Source organism: Bubalus kerabau, chromosome 11 (genome assembly GCF_029407905.1).
Source record: "Bubalus kerabau isolate K-KA32 ecotype Philippines breed swamp buffalo chromosome 11, PCC_UOA_SB_1v2, whole genome shotgun sequence".
Lineage (NCBI taxonomy): Eukaryota > Metazoa > Chordata > Mammalia > Artiodactyla > Bovidae > Bubalus > Bubalus kerabau.
This window is the reverse complement of record NC_073634.1, coordinates 58,627,796-58,648,950: the sequence shown is the minus strand read 5'-3', so window position 1 is coordinate 58,648,950 and position 21,155 is coordinate 58,627,796. Positions and strand designations below refer to the sequence as shown.

The following is a 21,155-nucleotide window of genomic DNA, read 5'->3' as shown; positions in this document are numbered from 1 at the left end:
ACTTAAAGAGTGTTGATACAAAACTATACTTAGAAATGATACAAGAACCCCTATGTTCATAGTGCATTATTCACAATAGCCAAGTCATGGAAATAACCTAAATGTCCATTGAAAGATAAATTGATAAAATTGTGGTATATGTACGTATATATGTATATATATATACACACAATGGAATATTGCTCAGTCATAAAAACATAATGAAACAATGCAAATTGAAGCAACATGGATTGACCTAGAGATTATCATACTAAGTGAAGTAAGTCAGAAAGAGAAAGACAAATATATGATATCACTTATATGTGGAATCTGAAAAGGACACAAATGAACTATATTTAAAACAGAAACAGAGTCATAGAGAACAAACTTGTGGTTGCCACAGGGGAGAAGAGGTGGGGGAGGGATGGATTGGGTGTTTGGGATGAGCAGATGCAAATTATTATTTATACAATGGATAAACACCAGGGTTCTACTGTACAGTACAGAAAACCATATTCAATATACTGTGATAAGCCATAATGGAAAAGAATATGAAAAAGTTGTATAACAATCACTTCGCTGTACAGCAGAAATTAATACAATGTTGTAAATCAACTATCAGTTCAGTTCAGTTCACTTTAGTCACTCAGTTGTGTCCGACTTTTTGGAACGCCATCAATTGCAGCACGCCAGGCCTCCCTGTCCATCACCAACTCCTGGAGTTCACTCAAATCCATGTCCATCGAGTCGGTGATGCCATCCAACCATCTCATCCTCCGCTGTCCCATTTTCCTCCTGTCCCTAATCCCTCCCAGCATCAGAGTCTTTTCCAATGAATCAACTCTTTGCATGAGGTGGCCAAAGTACTGGAGTTTCAGCTTTAGCATCATTCCTTCCTAAGAAATCCCAGGGTTGATCTTCTTTAGGATGGACTGGTTGGATCTCCTTGCAGTCCAAGAGACTCTCAAGAGTCTTCTCCAACACCACAGTTCAAAAGCATCAATTCTTCAGCGCTCAGCTTTCTTCACAGTCCAACTCTCACATCCATACATGACCACTGGAAAAACCATAGCCTTGACTAGATGCACCTTTGTTGGCAAAGTAATGTCTCTGCTTTTCAATATGCTATCTAGGTTGGTCATAACTTTTCTTCCAAGGAGTAGGCGTCTTATAATTTCATGGCTGCAATCACCATCTGCAGTGATTTTGGAGTCCCCAAAAATAAAGTCTGACACTGTTTCCACTGTTTCCCCATCTATTTCTCATGAAGTGATGGGACCAGATGCCATGATCTTCGTTTTCTGAATGTTGAGCTTTAAGCCAACTTTTTCACTGTCCTCTTTCACTCTCATCAAGAGGCTTTTGAGTTCCTCTTCACTTTCTGCCATAAGGGTGGTGTCATCTGAATATCTGAGGTTATTGATATTTCTCCTGGCAATCTTGATTCCGTCTTGTGCTTCATCCAGCCCAGTGTTTATCATGATGTACTCTGCATATAATTAAGCAGGGTGACAATATACAGCCTTGATGTACTCCGTTTCCTATTTGGAACCAGTCTGTTGTTCCATGTCCAGTTCTAACTGTTGCTTCCTGACCTGCATACAGGTTTCTCAAGAGGCAGGTCAGATGGTCTGCTATTCCCATCTCTTTCAGAATTTTCCACAGTTTATTGTGATCTTCACAGTCAAAGGCTTTGGCATAGTCAGCAAAATAAATTTTTAAAGAAATGGTTGGTGTAGCAGCAAGTCTTTACTAATGTAGAAGGGAGAAGATAAAGGTAGGGACAGAAAGATGTAAGCTTGATGGCCTTCCTAAAAGCTATTGGAGTTTGGAGAAGGAAGATATGTTGCTAAGAGAACGAGCCAGGAAATATTTCTAGGAGAAAGAAGAGGTAAGTCAATAGCGCTAAATGAGACAGAGTAGTCTGATAAGATAAAAATAATTTGATTCGGGCAATTCTTTAACTACCTTAGTGAGAGATCAGTTTAAAGAGGACTCTGCTTCAAGATGTGTGGGAATGAAAGTAAAATGTCAGTGGGCTGAGAAATTAATGGAAGGAGAACAAGGACACTTTAACAAACATGCTTCTCATTTTCAAAAAAATATTCGCACTGACTAATAAAATCTAGACTCCTTTGCTCAGCTCTCAGAACCTTTCAAAGTTTTATCCCACCACATCTGCCAACCTTGTTTTTTTTATCATTGATGTACAGCTCCCTTCTCAAGTGAGAGTGGTCTCCTTACTGCCTAGAAAACACCATGTCCATTTTCACATTTCTGTGTTCATGCTATTATTCTGCATATCTGTTGCTTTTATGTTTTCTTTTTTTTTTTCCTGCACAAAAGATATGCTTGCAAATTGTTAGAGAGGTAATGGGACTGTGTAGATCTTGAATGACTCTTGGGTGAAAGTTGGTATGGGATTAGACAGTGCCTGGTTAGGGTAAGAAGAGGCATGACATTCAACCAAGAATTTCTACAGAATAATCATCTCTTAAAAGATTACCAAGAAGATGCACTAGACATGTAAAAGTCTGTAAGCCACGTCTGCCCCAGACCCAGTCCTAACCTCAATGTCAAACTTAAGCACAGAAGTTTATAGTCTCCAGGGCTTATTGGTATGTGTCTTTATTATTTAGATCATCTTTTATGTTCCTCATTAAAATTATACTTTTCTTCATACAATGTTCTATATTTTGTGTCACGGTTATCTTGGATAATATCAATTTATGGTTATTGTGAATAGGGTATTTTAAACTAGATTTTTCACTGGCAATGTTGTTCAACTTGATTTGTATTGCTGTCTAGTATTAGCCACAAATAGTTCTAATAGTTTTTCTTTTCTTTTTTTATATTTTCTTGATACCATCATAATCTTTGTAAGTAATGACAATTTAGTATCTACCTTTATAATATTTATATCTGTCCTGTCTCTTTTCATATCTAAATTGTTGACTTTGTACTTTAACAAAACACTGAATAACAATGGGGAGAGTTAACAATTATTTCTTTATTCTAAACTGATTAAGACATGAGTATTTTGGAGCCACCTAATTTTCCCTCTATTCTGTGCTGTTACATCCATTTACATTCTTCCACAGGTGAGTAAATGAGTTTGCTTTCTAAAAGAGGACTGAATTGATTTGCTGCATTTGAAAGTAATCACACTTTTCTTAGGACCTTCCTGGTAATATTCCATGTTTTATTTTTTGGCATAAACATAACAGACACTTCGTACAGACTTCCTATTATGAACATTACCTAAACTGTGCTTAATACAGTAATGAACCATGAGATAACAGAAAAATTGAAATTTGTCTGTCTTCACAGAAAATGAACCACAATGTAATCATTTTGATAGATTCATTGTCAGCTTGTGCTTCATCCAACCCAGCATTTTGCGTACAAGTTAAATAAGCAAGGTGACAATATAGTGACTTAACATACTCCTTTCCCAATTTGGAACCAGTCCATTGTTCCATGCCTGGTACTAACTGTTGCTTCTTGACCTGCATACAGATTTCTCAGGAGGCAGGTAAGGTGGTCTGGCATTCCCAGCTCTTTTAAGAATTTTCCATAATTTGTTGTGATACACACAGTCAAAGACTATATATAGCATAGTCAATGAAGCAGAAGTAGATGTTTTTCTAGAATTCTCTTGCTTTTTCTATGATCCAACAGATGTTGGCAATTTGATTTCTGGTCCCTCTGCCTTTTCTAAATCCAGTTTGAATATCTGGAAGTTCTTGGTTCACATACTGTTAAAGCGTAGCTTGGAGAATTTGAAGCAGTGCTTTGCTAGTGTGTGAGATGAGTGCAATTGTGCATTAGTTTGAGCATTCTTTGGCATTGCCTTTCTTTGGGATTGGAATGAAAACTGACCTTTTCCAGTCCTGTGGCCCCTGCTGAGTTTTCCAAACTTGCTGGCATAATGAGTGCAGTACTTTCACATCATCACCTTTTAGGATTTGGAATAACTCAGCTGGAATTCCATCACCTTCACTAGCTTTTCCGTAGTAATATTTCCTAAGACCCACTTGACTTCACACTCTAGGATCTCTGGCTCTAGGTGAGAGATCACACCATTGTGCTTATCAGGGTCATTAAGATCTTTTTTGTATACTTCTGTGTATTTTTGCCACCTCTTAATATCTTCTGCCTCCGTTAGGTCCATACCATTTCTGTCCTTTATTGTGCCTATTTTTGCATGAAATGTTCCCTCGGTATCTCTGATGTCCTTGAAGAGATCTCTAGTCTTTCCCATTGTGTTGTTTTCCTCTATTTCTTTGCACAGAGGAAGGCTTTCTTATCTCTCCTTGCTATTCTTTGGAACTCTGCATTCAGATGGATATATCTTTCCTTTTCTCCTTTGCCTTTAGCTTCTCTTCTTTTCTCAGCTATCTGTAAGGCCTCTTCAGACAACCATTCTGCCTTTTTGCATTGCTTCTTCCTGGGGATGGTTTTGACCACCGCCTCCTGTACAATGTTACAAACTTCTGTCCATAGTTGTTCAGACACTCTATCAGATCTGATCCCTTGAATCTATTTGTCACTTCCACTGTATAATCATAAAGGATTTGATTTAGGTCATACCTGAATGTTCTAGTGGTTTTCCCTACTTTATTCAATTTAAGTCTGAATTTGGCAATAAGGAGTTCATGATGTGAGCTGCAGTCAGCTCCTGGTCTTGTTTTTGCTGACTGTATAGAGCTTCTCCATCTTCAGCTGCAAATAATAGAATCATTCTGATTTCAGTGTTGACCATCTGGTGGTGTCCCTGTGTTGAGTCATCTCTTGTGTTGTTGTAAGAGGGTGTTTTCTATGACCAGGGCATTCTCTTGACAAAACTCTGTTAATCTTTGCTCTGCTTCATTGTGTACTCCAAGACCATACTTGCCTCTTACTGCAGGTATCTCTTGACTTCCTACTTTTGCATTCCAGTCCCCTATGATGAAAAGGGCATCTTTTTTGGTGTTAGTTCTAAAAGGTCTTCATTCGACTTCATTCAACTTCAGCTTCTTCAGCATTAGTGGTTAGGACATAGACTTGGATTGCTGTGATATTGAATGGTTTGCCTTGGAGATGAACCGAGATCATTCTGTCATTTTTGAGATTGCACACAAGTACTGCATTTTGGACTCTTCTGTTGAGTATGAAGGCTAATCCATTTCTTCTAAGGGATTGTTGGCCACAGTAGTAGATATAATGGTCATCTGAATTAAATTCACACATTCTGGTCCATTTTAATTCACTGATTCCTAAAATGTCAATGTTCACTCTTACTATCTCCTGTTTGACCACTTCCAATTTACCTTGATTCATCGACTTAGCTTTCAGTTTCCTATGCAATATTGTTCTTTACAGCATCTGACTTTACTTCCATCCCCAGTCACATCCACAACTGGTTGTTGTTTTCGCTTTGGCTCAGCCTCTTCACTCCTTCTTCAGCTGTTTCTCCTCTCTTTTCCAGTAGCATATTGGGCACCTACCTACCTGGGAGTTCATCTTTCAGTGTCATATCTTTTATACATCAATGTGTTAGAGTAAATCCACATTAAGGAGAATGCTCTTGTCCCTAAGTAAATTGACTTTGGAGACATACTGTCTGTCTTCTGAAGGTTGCCTCTGTAAGTTGGGGCTTCTCTTGTAGCTCAGATGGTAAAGAATCTGCCCACAATGCAGGAGACCTGGGTTTGATACCTGGATTGGGAAGATCCCCTGGAGAAGGGAATAGCTACCCACTTCAGTATTCCTGCCTGGAGAATTCCACAGACAGAGGTTACAGCCCTTGGGGTTGCAAAGGGCCAGACACAACTGAGTGACTAGCTCTTTCTGTAGGTGAACTGGAAAGACTATAAAGTTTGACTGACTCCATATACATTTTACAGCTAACTACCATTTTTGGGCAGTCTTATTCTTAATGATTTTATCTTTCTATTTTTTAGCTAGTCTATGTGCTTAAATGTCCTTAGAGAGTCCTTCTTTAATTCTCTGTATCTAATTAATTAGCAATCAAAAGAAAGCTGAATATGATGGCTCCCATTTCTATAGTAACCACATGTGAAGTAATGGTTCTACTTCATTCATCATCTTAGTTCATTTTTTTAATACCTTTTTTTTTCCCTTCTGGTATTATATCTTTCCCAATAAACTGACTAGACGTTGATTGTGACTTGCCAAATCACTTTGCTTGCTCTGTAATTTGGAGTAAAGAGCAGAGACTAAAGCATTTAGAACTTTTCTGTAGACTAGCTTTCTTGATAACTTCCAATAAAAGCTTTAGTTTGCTAAGCAGGATAGACACCTCAGTGCAAATAAACTACAACACCCACATTCCTATGAATCTGATAAAAATAATGCAGAGGTGTAGATGACTAGCTAAAGAGAATATGAAACAGTTGCATTCATTTCCCTCCCAGACTTCTCACTGGCAGAAAATATTCGGAAGTCGATAGGAGATAAGGTTTAAAAGATATTAAAAGCTTTGTTAGCAGATTAAATTGCTCTAGATGTAGCACTAAAAGAAGTTTGGCAATTGAAATATGTATCCAAATTATGATACCTAGAAAAGGAGTGATAATGCAAATCTAGTTTCTATTCTGGAAATTTTCGCAGGTTAACCAAATGTTGAGACTGAGTCATTCAGGCTCTTCGGATCAAATTTACCACATTGTTTTTATAAGATGAAATCGGAAATAGCAATCATCTTCATTTAAAGCCTTTGGAAAGTGACATGTAAATCAGGTATTTTGATAGTCCACCATTTATTAACTACTATTTCATCTCTGTCCTCACTTTTGAGCTCACTTGGGTACTGGTTTTCCTGACTGAAAGCTCAAAGGCATTTCCACCGTTTATTCTATTTTCTTTCCTCCCTGAAGCTAGGTACTCTAATCAGCACTGTATTTGTCAATCTGTGAAAGCACAACCTCCAGTGGATTGAAAAATTTGAGCTACTTACAAGTCTGCTCTTCCTCCTTTATTCACATTCTTTTTTTTTTTTTCCCCCTGCAGGAGATAAATAGCTATTAATTTATATGCTAATCTGTATAATTCCACATTTTCCTTAAGATGAGGCTATGTGATATGTATTCATGATTTAATATACAAAGGATATTTTAAAATTATGAGATAATAATACACGATTTCTGGACATTTATGCAAAGGAATTTTACAATTGTTTTTTTTTGTACTTAAGGTGACAACGCTTGTCAACACAAGCAACAAAGGCCCATCCGGCAAAAAGAAAGGAAGGTCAAAGAAAGCCCATGTACTGGCTGCATCTGTAGAGCAAGCCACTCAGAACTTTCTGGAAAAAGGTGAACAGATTGCTAAGGAGAGTCAAGATCTCAAAGAAGAACTGGTTGCTGCTGTTGAGGATGTACGCAAACAAGGTAGGAAGAATAATATTATTTTAGAGGGATGTATATGATGTTTAAACAGTGGATTTTTCTAGGAAAATAAGACTACTCTTAAATAAGACTACTCTTTTGAGTAGTCTTATTTATTTATTTATTTATTTTTTGCCTCTATCTACACTTCTCATTTTTAATTTTGCTGGAATTAGATGTTTAGGCAGGTAGAGATTTCTTTGTTGTGGCAGTTTAACACAGCTACAGACACTCCATGTCTGCTGTTGCTCTTCAAATTGTTTTCACCTGGTTAATGAAACCAGACTCTCTTGTCAAACTTAGGTTTTGGGGAGGACAGGATGAGAAGCCTTTATATTTATAAAGTCACTGAAAAGTCAAGATTTGATGGATGAAGGGAGGAGAAGAATACAGTGTAATAAAATTATTATTGCTTTTGTATGATTCCCAAATTTCTATTTTCTGTTCATGGTTTTTCTCAAAAATCTCTCTATCTGGTTAACTGGCTACCAGTTGATCAATTATATAGCTAGGAAGCTATCAATAATACTATTTATTTAGTATATTTAAAATTTTTAATTGTAAAATACACATAAAATATATTATTATAACCATTTTAAGTGTGTAGTTTGGTCATGTAAAGTATAATCATATGGTTGAGTCACTAATCTCCATAACTTTTTCACCTTGCAAAACTGAAATTCTATACCTATTAAACAACCTCCAAGTTTGCCTTCCCCCAAGCCACTGGCAATCACTATGTGAGTTTCTTTTTTGATGAGTTTTACTACTCTAGATGCATATAAGTGGAATCATAGTGTTTGTCTTATTGTTTTTTTTTACATTTTATTTTATTTTTAAACTTTACATAATTGTATTAGTTTTGCCAAATATCAAAATGAATCTGCCACAGGTATACATGTGTTCCCCATCCTGAACCCTCCTCCCTCCTCCCTCCCCATTCCATCCCTCTGGGTCGTCCCAGTGCTCCAGCCCCAAGCATCCAGTATCGTGCATCGAACCTGGACTGGCAACTCGTTTCATACATGATATTTTACATGTTTCAATGCCATTCTCCCAAATCTTCCCACCCTCTCCCTCTCTCACAGAGTCCATAAGACTGTTCTATACATCAGTGTCTCTTTTGCTGTCTCGTACACAGGGTTATTGTTACCATCTTTCTAAATTCCATATATATGCGTTAGTATACTGTATTGGTGTTTTTCTTTCTGGCTTACTTCACTCTGTATAATAGGCTCCAGTTTCGTCCACCTCATTAGAACTGATTCAAATGTATTCTTTTTAATGGCTGAGTAATACTCCATTGTGTATATGTACCACAGCTTTCTTATCCATTCATCTGCTGATGGACATCTAGGTTGCTTCCATGTCCTGGCTATTATAAACAGTGCTGCGATGAACATTGGGGTACACGTGTTTGTCTTATTGTAATTGGTTTATTTCAGTTAGCATAAGGTCCTCAAGGTTTATGCATATTGTGGCATATGTCAAAATGCCTTTCCTTTTTAGGGCTGGATATTATTTTATTGTATATTTATACTGTGTTTTATTTATCCATTCATCTGTTGGTGGACATTTGTGTGCCTTTAACCTTTTGGCCATTGTGAATAATCCAGCTATGAGCATGAGTATACAGATATCTCTTTATCACCCTGCTTTCAATTATTTTGGATTTACATCCAGAGGTGATATTGCTAGATCATATGTAGTTATCTTTTAAATTCTTTGAGGAACTTCTATACTGTTTTCCATAGCAGCCGTGCCATTTTATACTTCTACTAATAGTGCACAAGGGTTCTAGTTTCTCTATATCCTTGGCGACCCTTGTGATTTTCTGTGATTTTTTTTAATCTTATAGTAGTAATCACAGTGGATGTCAGATGATATCTAATTGTGATTTTGATTTCCATTTCTCTAATGATTGGCTATATTGAGTATTGTTTCATGTGCTTGTTGGCTATATTTATATCTTCCTTGAATAAATGTTTATTTAAGCCCATTGCCTTGTTGTTGTAGAGTTATAAGAGTAGACCCTTTATCAGATATTGTTTTGCAAATATTTTCTCCCTTCCTATGGGCTGCCTTTTCACTCTGTTGATTGTATCCTTTGATACACAGACATTTAAAATTGTGTTGTGGTCTTGTTTAGCAGCTTTAGTGGAAAATTCTAGGACACCATGAAATTAGAACAAACACCTACCTCCAGCCTCACCTCTGTCCTCTGTTTTCTGTCTCATAAATGCCACATTTTTTGTTATTCAGTCTCCCAGTCGTGTCCAACTCTGTGACACCATAGACTGCAGCACACTAGGCCTGCCTGTTCTTCATCATCTCCTAAAGTTTGCCCAAGTTCATGTCCATTGCATTGGTGATGCCATCTAGCCATCTCATCCTCTGCTGCCCTCTTCTCTTTCTGCCCTCAATCTTTCCTGGCATCGAGGACTTTTCCAATGAGTCAGCAGTTTGTATCAGATGACCAAAATACTGAAGCTTCAGCTTCAACATCAGTCCTTCCAACAAATATTCAGGGTTCATTTCCCTTAAGACTGACTGGTTTGATCTCCTTGTTGTCCAAGGGACTTTCAGGAGTCTTCTCCAGCACCACAGATCCAAGGCATCAATTCTTTGGTGCTCTGCCTTCTTTGTGGTCCAGCTCTCATAGCCATACGTGACCACTGGGAAAACCCTAGCCTTGACCATGTGGACCTTTGTCGGCAGAGTAAAGTCTCTGATTTTCAATACACTGTCTAGGTTTGTCATCACTTTCTTGCCAAGAAGCAACCATCTTCTGATTTCATGGCCATAGTCATCATCTGCAGTGATGCCACATATATGTATTCACTTGCAGAAATCTTGATATCATGCTTGCTACTTCTGTCTCCTTCCAAACACAGTCTACCACAAAGACACATAGATTTTTTAACTCCTGCTGCTTCTGCTAAGTCGCTTCAGTCATGTCCGACTCTGTGCGACCCCATAGACAGCGGCCCACTAGACTCCTCTGTCCCTGGGATTCTCCAGGCAAGAATACTGGAGTGTATTGGAATACTTCTCCAATGCATGAAAGTGAAAAGTAAGGGAAGTCGCCCAGTCGTGCCTGACTCTTAGCGACCCCATGGACTGCAGCCCGCCAGGCTCCTCCATCCATGGGACTTTCCAGGCAAGAGTACCAGAGTGGGGTGACCTCTTAAATTGACCAACTTCTGTTTTAGTTATTCAGAAGCACCGTGTTTTACCTTCTCCAGGGTCTTTATACATTCTGTCTTCTCTCTCATAGTTAAGAAAGACTCATTCTGCACATCCCAGCTCAAAGAACACCTTTCCAGGGAACCCGTCCCTGACACTACTGGGATACTCTTTCATGGATATTTCCTTGTCACTTTCCACTGGATAATATAATTTTTGTGAGGTGACTTGATTGATAGCTTTGTTCTCTGCCACACTGGAAATTAATGAAGATAGAGAACACCCTGTGTCTCTTTTGCAACCATTGATTTGCAATGCTTAGCATTCATAAGACTTCAAGAAGTATTCGTTAAATAAATGAAGGAATAGATGATTGAGTGTTCTATCACCTTTCTACTTGCAAACCAGCCACTTTTTTAATTTGCAGATGGGTATTTGGTCCCTGGAAACACCAAACACCCTTCCATACCAAATAATCATCCTTCTTCATACTGCCATGTGCTTCCTAGCCTCTTCTTCAACCTAAATGTTAATTTTATTTACATAACACTCATGTAAATTGCTACTTTAATTCAAAGTGTTAAATTTTACATATTTCATCTAATGTGGATGGAATATATTTATATATGTGTTTTAGCAACATGATAGCTTCCAAGTTTCTAAGTGCTATTGAAAACTGGTATTCCTTCTGAATTGCAGATGGACACTTGTGTTCATGCATCTGTAGCCTGGATACTTTCTTTTTCTTTTTTTAGGTTGACTGGGAGATAATAAATTTCACACATTTAAAGTGTGATAAGTTTTGATAAATTTGATAAGTTTTGACAGATGTCTACCATGAAACTATCAGCACCGTCAATATAGTGAACCTCTCCTACTCCAGAGGGATTTTATTAACTGGCCTCTAGGCTATTTTCTCAAAGATTTATCTGTCATCAGACAAGTTACATTTTTCCATTTAGTTCCCTTAACCACCCTTAACTTTATTTTATCCTTAGAAGTTGGTTTTCACATCTTCTGTAGAAATTAATATTTTATGTTTCTCAAAGCTTGTCTGAAATGCTGTTTTGGTGGCATAATATAATAACTAGCAAAGTTTTTGGCCAGAATGTCCTAGGAATATTAGAGTGAGAAATTATAAAGTAGTTAATTTAGGACAGCTTATCACTGTTGTTATTCTAGAGAATATTATAAATTTCCATTATACTAGTGATTTCCTGTTACTGAGAAATTATGCATAAGGAATGATATTTATGTATCAAGCCCAGATGCGACATGTCCTTTTCTGAACAAGATCGAATTCAAGGAAGTGTTGTTATATTTACAAAATAAATTTTCCTGGAAAAATACTTTGAAATTATTTTTTCTGTTTCTCCTATCTTCAAATACTCTCAGGTATACTTCACATGTCTGTGGTGTGTATGCTTTTCATCTCTGACAGCAGAGTCCTTGGGCCCTCCTTTCAGTTCTGTGCCCACAGGCTGTTTTTCTGCTTTCTGCTCCAACTTGGTTCTTTATTGTATAACCCCCTAGCCTGTCTGGCTTTGCACAGATTTTCTGACTGACTATTACCCAGATTTTATTTACAAGTGAGAGGCTGAGAGAGAAAGATGGGGAGCAAGGAGGATGAGGGAGCATGTGAGGACTAGGGTAGGAATATTTAGTCACTAAAACTTTGAAACTTAGGTATCTTCTCTTGGAGAAAGAAATGGAACTCACTCCAGTATTCTTGCCTGGGAAATCCCATGAACAGAGGAGCCTGGCAGACTACAGCCCATGGGTCGCAAAAGAGTTGGGCATAGTGACTAAACAACATCAACAACAGTCTTTCCTTCCAGCATAGAAATCTCTTTCTAAATTCAGAAATTGTGAAAACACTTTCCTTCTTTAATGTGGCTCTAGAATCCACACATGCTTACTTATTAAATGATATATACTTTAGGAATCGAATCTATTGTGCATAATCTTTTCTGTTGAATTGTTTTTGCTTCTTTAAATCAAATGGTGAAAAGTATTGTCACTTTTAAAAAATATTTTCAGCCTGAGCTAAATGCCTGAAGTTTTAGTATAGTACATCTTCATTTTCATATTTTAAATATAGAATCATTTACTGTTATTCTCTCAAAGTTTTACAACACTCATGATTATAATTACTGTAATCTGGGAAGATTATATATGAAATTATTTATTTAACTATGTCATCATTGTATCTCATATAATTAAACTTTGTGTTGAATTTTGTAATCACTAAAAATATGTATCTTTTAATCCTAAGCTGCATGTCAGATTTTTTTTAGGTGCTCAGTATGAGTGGTGATAATATTTTTGTGTGCTCAGTTACTCAGTCATGTCCAACTCTTTGTGACTCCATGAACTATAGCCTGCCAAACTCCTCTGCCCATGCAATTCTCCAAGCAAGAATACTGGACTGGTAGACAATATTTTTGCCCTAGAATATTTCAGTAGAAGATTTTCCTGTACTCTAAATTATAGACTGCAAAAGAACTATATGAGCAGCATTTCTATTAAAAATAAGTAATGAAAATAAATTACTTAAATATATATAAAAAAGAGAAATCATAGTCAAAGCCTAGAATACTGATATTTTAGACTTGGATAAAAATGGGATATTTTAGGTAAAGATGGTTGGTCAAGGGTGTGTGTGTGTGTGCGTGCACGTGTGTGTGTCTGTTTATCATAGATATAGTATTACATATATGTATATTATCTTCCTAATTTAAGTTTAAACTTCACCAGGATATGTATGTTTCTTTTTGTTCTTAAAGGACCTGGCATGATGCTCCAGCACATGGCAAGTTATATTCAAAGAGATTTTTATGTGAAGTTAGCAGAGAATTGGATGTTTGATTAGTATATCTGACTTCCAGTGTTATTTTGGCCATTGACTGCACAATTTAAGCTAAATCACCAAACTTGTTTCAGCCTTAGTGTCTCCAATTTTCAAAAAGAGGTAATAATCGTTTTGGCCTCACTGGCTTGTTTTACATAAGGAAGGCACAAAAGATTTTTGAAAAATTAAATTTTACATAAATGTCAGACAAAATTTATTCTTTATAATTTATGAAATCAATCTGTACTCCTTAAGACAATAGCTGGCTTTCCTATTAATAAACAATGCTAGACAAAGGATCTTAGAGAATTGAATCAGGGTCTTGCAGTCTCTCTGAAGAGGATTGCATAACTCATTGTGGCTTAGAATTGGTAGTCATTGTAAGTGGTCTTAGCAAACCATGATTGGATAATTGTATAACCCATGTATTATGCATAAGGATTGCGGAGGCAGTTATCTCAATCAGGTCTTCATATTGAAGCTCTGGCCAGCTTTGGGACAGAGAATGTCAAAACATTTTAAATGTTTACCACCATACTCTGGACTGAAAACTCTAGTTTTTAAGCTATGGGCTAATCTTATTGTTTAATCACTGAGTTGTGTCAGACTCCTTTGCAAACCCATGGACTATAGCCCGCCAGGGTCCTCTGTCTATGGGATTCCCCAGGCGAGAATGTTGGAGTGGGTTGCCATTTCCTTCACCAGGAGGTGTTAATCTAGGGGTTCTCATTTTTTTAGTGAATATTAGAATGATTTGGAAGGATTTTGAACTTCCTGATGTCCAGGCCTCAGACCTTATCATTTAAGTCAGGAACTCTGGGGTGGAACCAAAATCTTGAGATTTTTAAAGCTCCCCATATGATTTCATTGTGCGACCAATTTGAAAAGAAATGGACTAATATTCTTCTTGCTTATGAGTCCCACCTGATGACTCATTAGTGTATGTTAGCAATTGTTTCACTTTAGGGAGCTGAGGGAAATCAGTCATTTTATAAGATTAATGAGCTTGTAGCTTACATAAAGTTAGATAGGGGGAACTGATATAGCAGAAACAGCCTGGCATTCAATATTTAGATGTTGTGGATAAGCATAACTCTATACCAAAAGATGTTTTACCTAGTTTGGTATTCTGTAGGCACTCAGGGAATATGTGTTGAGTATCTACTAGGGAGCTAAATCTATAAGACAGTCAGCATTTTCAACTCCAGCATCAGTCCTTCCAATGAATATTAAGGGTCGATTTCCTTTAGAATTGACTGGTTTGATCTCCTGCAGTCCAAGGGATTCTCAATAGCCTTCTCCAACAGCCCAGTTTGAAAGCATCGATTCTTCAGTGCTCAGCCTTCTTTATGGGCCAACTCTCACATCTGTACGTGACTACTGAAAAAACCATAGCTTTGACTAGACAGACCTTTGTTGGCAAAGTCATGTCTTTGGTTTTTAATATGTGGTTTAGGTTTGTCATAGATTTTCTTCTAAGGGGCAAACATCTTTTAATTTCATGGCTGCAATCACCATCTGCAGTGATTTTGGAGCCTAAGAAAATAAAGTCTGTCACTGTTTCCAATTTTTCTGCTTCTATTTGCCATGAAATGATGAGACTGGATGCCATGATCTTAGTTTTTGAATGTTGAATTTTAAGCCAGATTTTTCACTCTCCTCTTTCACTTCCTTTTAGAGGTTCTTTAGTTCCTCTTTGCTTTCTGCCATAAGGGTGGTGTCATCTGCATATCTGAGGTTATTAATATTTCTCCTGGCTATCTTCATCCCAGTTTGTGATTCATCCAGCCCAGCATTTTGCATGATGTACTCTGCATGTAAGTTAAATAAGCAGGGTAACAATATATTGCTTTGACATACTCCTTTCCCAATTTTGAAAGAACCTGTTGTTCCATGTCCAGTTCTAACTGTTGCTTCTTGACCTTTCTACAGGATTTTCAGGAGGTAGGTAAAGTAGTCTGATATTCCCATCTCTTTAAGAACTCTCCACAGTTTGTTGTGATCCACACAGTCAAAGGCTTTGACATAATCAGTGAAGCAGAAGTAGATGTTTTTCCTGACCTCCCTTGCTTCCTCCATGATCCAACAAATGTTGGAAATTTGATCTCTGATTCCTCTGCCTTTTCTAAATCCATCTTGTACATCTGGGAGTTCTCTGTTCATATATGGTTGAAGTCTAGCTTGAAGGATTTTGAGCATTACCTTGCTAACATGTGAAATTAACACAATTTTAAAAGGTAAAGAGATACAAATGACATTGATATTTGGGAGATAGCTACAAAAATCCTGATTTGATGAGAATTTTCATATTCAGGCATAATTAGAAATATAATAAGATGGTGGATATGGACCAGATTAGGAAAAGTTCAGGAACTAGGTGACATATAGACACATGATACAAGAGAAACAAGAAGGCAGTTAGAATGTTGGTTTGTACCCATTTAAGTGATATTTCAGAAAGATTTGTTTGGCAACTTCATGAAAAGTTGACTAAGTCATAGAAAGACAGGACTCAGATTGCTTAGGCATTATTGTAACATTTCAGAGAAAACCAAACAGAAAGAGAAATACTTTGAGTGTCTGGGATTGGAGTGATGGTCATGGGAATAGAAATAAGAACCAAAATATTATAGACACGGCAAAAAAGAATAAAAGATTTGGCACTTGTTGAAGGGAAGAGACAAAAGTCAACATTTATTCCATGTTTTTGGCCTTAGAAAACCTAATTGTGATACGTTAAGAGATGATAGTTGAGGAAGCAGGACCAATTTGATTTTAAACATCAGTGGATAAAGGGAACTGCCTAACAGATGGTTAATGCTATGGAAATGAAACTTTCAGTTCAGTTCAGTTCAGTTCCTCAGTCATGTCTGACTCTTTGCCACCCTATGGACTGCAGCACGCCAGGCTTCCCTATCCATCACCAACTCCCAGAGCTTGCTCAAACTCATGTCTATCGAGTCGGTGATACCATCCAATTATCTCATCCTCTGTCGCCTCCTTCTCCTCCTGCCTTCAGTCTTTCCCAGCATCAGGGTCTTTTCTAAGGAGCTGGCTCTTTGCATGAAGTGGCCAAAGTACAGGAGCTTCAGCTTCAGCATCAGTCCTTCCAAAGAATATTCAGGACTGATCTCCTTTAGGATGGACTGGTTGATCTCCTTGCAAGGAGACACTCAAGAGTCTTCTCCAACACCACAGTTCAAAAGCATCAATTCTTTGGCGCTCAGCTTTCTTTATGGTCCAACTCTCACATCCATACAAGAATACTGGAAAAACCATATCTCTGACCATATGGACCTTTGTTGGCAAATTAATGTCTCTGTTTTTTAATATGCTGTCTAGGTTTGTCATAGCTCTTCTTTCAAGGAGCAAGTGTCTTTTAACTTCACGGCTGCAGTCACCATCTGCAGTGATTTTGGAGCCACCTCAAAATAAAGTCTCACACTGTTTCCCTTATTTCCCCATCTATTTGCTATGAAGTGATGGGACTGGATTCTGTGATCTTAGTTTTCTGAATGTTGAGTTTTTTTTTTAATTTTATTTTATTTAACTTTACAATATTGTATTGGTTTTGCCATACATCAAAATGAATCTGACACAGGTATACACGTGTTCCCCATCCTAAACCCTCTTCCCTCCTCCCTCCCCATGCCATCCCTCTGGGTCGTCCCAGTGCACCAGCCCCAAGCATCCAGTATCGTGCATCAAACCTGGACTGATGACTCATTTCATATATGATATTATACATATTTCAATGCCATTCTCCCAAATCATCCCACCCTCTCCCTCTCCCACAGAGTCCAAAAGACTGTTGTATACATCAGTGTCTCTTTTGCTGTCTCGTACACAGGGTTATTGTTACCATCTTTCTAAATTCCATATATATGCATTAGTATGCTGTATTGGTGTTTTTCTTTCTGGCTTACTTCACTCTGTATAATAGGCTCCAGTTTCATCCACCTCATTAGAACTGATTCAAATGTATTCTTTTTAATGGCTGAGTAATACTTGAGTTTTAAGCCAACTTTTTCACTCTTCTCTTTCATTTTCATCAAGAGTCTCTTTAGTTCTTCTTCACTTTCTGCCATAAGGATGGTGTCATCTGCAACTTTGGGAAATCCGAAATTTGCAAGTTTTTGGAGGTGATAAATAGAGCCTTCAGAATCAGAGCTTCCTTTGAGTATAGTACTTTCCAATAGATAGAGAAGGAAAGAGGTTTAGTTTTAGAAGAAAAGCTGCATTAATGCTGAAAATGGGATAGAAATGAATCAGAGAGGAAAGGCATGCCTTGAAATGTGACCAGAGAGCAAACAGAGTACAGAATCTTGAATCCAGGAGAATAGAATATTCTGCGAAAAAGACGGTGATCAGTCCAAACTGGGAATGCTGTTGCAATCAGGTCAAATTCTTCTGCGATCATGGAGGATAGTTAATGAGAAAACACCTTGGATTTTGCTAGAAATATGCCATTAATTGTATTTAAAGTACATTTTCAGGAGGCTACAAGGATAATACCTTAAAAAAAAAAAAAGATGCTAAAAGAAGAGAGTAGATTGCATAGTAAAGAATGTAGGCAGGAAATCTGCCCATCCCCTTCTTTGATCATTATTGCACTATATACTGCACATTTTCTTTTTTTTTTTTCCCTTAAGGTAGTCTTGGACTCAAATGAGGGACTATGTGTTATCATTTTGTTATTTATTTTGTTATTTATCTCACCTCTGAAGACTGGCACAGTGCCTGACACATGAGAACACTTAATGCCTGACCCTGAACATTGTCTCAGAATGGAAGGAGAGAAATAGAAGAGTAATTGGAGAAAGTGTTGTGGACAAGCAGAGAATATGATTGTTTGCTTGCCTGCTTATTTTGTTCAGCCTCATTCAGAAGTGTCAGAGCCTGTGTCAAGAGAGGGAGCCACTGGTAGGTGAATTGTGGATACAAAGGGACAAAATGCAGGTTGGTCACATGAGGCCATGCAGATTTCTTTATCTCCAAAGCTAGTAGGAAAGAGAGATATACCCAACAATGGGTTCTATAGAAAACATCAAAAAAAAAAAAAAGCAGTTTGGATGAAGTGATCTCAATTATTTTGAATGAAAAAGGAAGTGATTTTAACAGACCATGGATATCTGATAGTTGAACACTTTTGTAGATGCTTTTATATTTTTTTGTCTGTTGCTAGCATCTGTGTGACTCTCTCACATTTCAAAAAATTGCATTTATTGAATAAAACTGATGGTTATTCCTTCCTTGGATGCAGTTAAAAAGGCCATTTCCCTGGATGGGCATGCTCAGTTACTCGGGTGTGTCTGACCCTTTGGGACCCCATGGAATGTAATCCACCAGGCTTCTCTCCCCATGGAATTCTCCAGGCAAGATTACTGGAGTGGGATGCCATTTCCTACTCCAGGGGATATTCTGGAACCAGTGATCAAACCTGCATCTCCTGCATTGGTGAGTGGGTTCTTTACCACTAGCACCACTTGGGAAGCCCTATTTCCCTAGACAAGAAGCTTCTAATGTCACATTGGAATCCTGCCTCTCTTCCTTTAGCCACCATATTTATATTACATATTAATATGTAAATCAACACAGTCCAGTCCTGGAAGAAGGAAGGCAGTCTCCTCTTTCCTGCCCCACTTGGAATCTGTATTCTGCTGAGTGTAGATCCATTAATTTAAAAAATAATATTATTTAAAAAATAATATTCAAGTAATATAGCAGATACATGTTTATTAGATCGAGTGAAGAGAAGACCTTGAAGTTGGTATGGTGAGTGTCTTTTCAGTCTCAGTGCAGCTGAGTCAAGGATCTGGTGATCATCTGTTGTGTCCACATACCACTGTTCACCGTCCCTCCCAAGGAGCCTCCTTCCCTCCTTTATAGAAGCTTTTTTCACAAGCGTTCCTCAGAGTGAAGTTCACAGACCGCACAGTTCAGAATTACCTGGGTGAGGATGAGAGCTATCCATAAAAGTTTGTATTCCTGCCTAGCCAAAAGCTTCCCAGATGGCTCAGACAGTAAAGATTCTGCTTTCAATTCAGGAGACCTGGGTTTGATCTCTGCTTGAGAAGATCCCCTGGAGAAGGGAATGGCTATCTACTCCAGTATTCTTGCCTGAAAAATTCCATGAATAGAGGAGACTGGTGGGCTACAGTCCGTGGGGTCACAGAGAGTTGGACACAACTGAGTGACTAACACGCACACAGCCACAAACTTAGATTCAGTGTAGCTGGAGTAATACTGGGAATCTTTATTTCCAGATAGGAACCAAGTGAATCTTATGCTTCCAAATTTTGAGAATTGCTAATAGCCTAAGTGTATTGCATCTTTATACACATCATCTTTAATTAAAGCCTTTATTTCCATTGAAAAGGATGCTATCCAGGAATGAGATAAATCTTCAGCAGCTTTAATACAAGTTAAAAATATAAAAACCTAGAGATATATACAATGACAAAAATGATAAGAGGTTTGATGTGAAAATATCATGAAGAAAAAGTGCATAAATGTGAAAATGCCATATACCTTAGGATTCATCTTAATACAAATTTTATCATTTGTAATACTTTTAAGTATTGCATGTTTTGTTAAATAAAATATCCTGTGTGCAAAATTTTTTGCTAGTTGCAAACCCAGGAATATGCTACTTGAACCTGGAGCCCTGTTTATGGCTTTTGTTGCAACGTATTAAGAGATAACAGAGGGGTTCCCAGGTGGCTCAGTGATAAAGAATCCACCTGCCTATGCAAGATGCAAGAAGATGCAAGAGACATAGGTTCAGTTCCTGGGTTGAGAAGATACCCTGGGGTAGAAAAGGGCAACGTACTCCAGTATTCTGGCCTGGAGAATTCCATGGACTGAGAAGCCTGGTAGCCTATAGTCTATTGGGTCACAAAGAGTCAGACACGACTGAGTGAATGAGTATTCACACTCGAGAAAGAACACTAGACAGCTCTTTCATCTTACCCCTCTTGCTGGAGACCTTAACTTTTTAAAATGCTGTAATGTTTCAGCAAGAATAATAAACATAATAGCTTCCATCTATTGGTTGTTATTGCATTTGTAATATACTTTATCTGTATTTCCTTAACACAGCTGACTGAAAAAAATGCCCAACATGAGAGTTGTGAGTTAAATTTTATTTGGAGCAAAATGAGAACTATAGCCTGGGAGACAGACTCTCAGATAGCTCTGAGGGACTGCTCTGGATTGGGGTTGGAGTTTGTCAGTGTATATATACGATTTTGGTGAAGGAGGATATGTGCAATCGACCACATATTTTGGCAGAGGTTGTTGTTAGTCACAAGAAGGTTGCTGTTCATCCATTAATGATTTTAGTGTTTTTCTAGATGTAAGAGGATATAAGCAATTGAGCTAATAAAATCTTTTCCTGAAAATACCTAAGTATCAGAAGCCTGTTCTGCCTGTATTTTCCCAGAGCATATTCTTGACCTCCTTTCAGGGGGTGTTGAAATTAACTGCAGTGGCTAGTGACCTGATCCTTGTAGAGGCAGATGGCAAGTGACAATTTTTAGTTGGCAATGTTATTCCGTTAGTCATTTCAAATGTTATTATCCATACTGATGCTGAAAGAACTTCATGTCCATCAATTTACAAATTCAACAAATATTTATTAAGTATGTATTTTGCACATGTACTATCAAAGAGCTGGGAGTTTAAAATATAGAAGAAAGCAGACATTTTCTGCCGATAAGAATATTACATTCTGATATGAGACAGAT

The 21,155-nt window shown here is 37.7% G+C and overlaps 1 protein-coding gene across 6 annotated transcripts in view; it reads left to right on the top strand.

Annotated features, from left to right (window-relative positions):
* The window catches only part of LOC129623203 (catenin alpha-2), a 674,017-nt gene that overhangs the window by 292,048 nt on the left and 360,814 nt on the right, over positions 1-21,155 (top strand). For all 6 annotated transcript variants that reach the window (XM_055540375.1, XM_055540376.1, XM_055540377.1 and 3 more), the window contains exon 3: positions 7,178-7,373. In XM_055540375.1, coding sequence (XP_055396350.1) covers positions 7,178-7,373 — 196 coding nt within the window. The remainder of the gene's footprint in view (positions 1-7,177; positions 7,374-21,155) is intronic.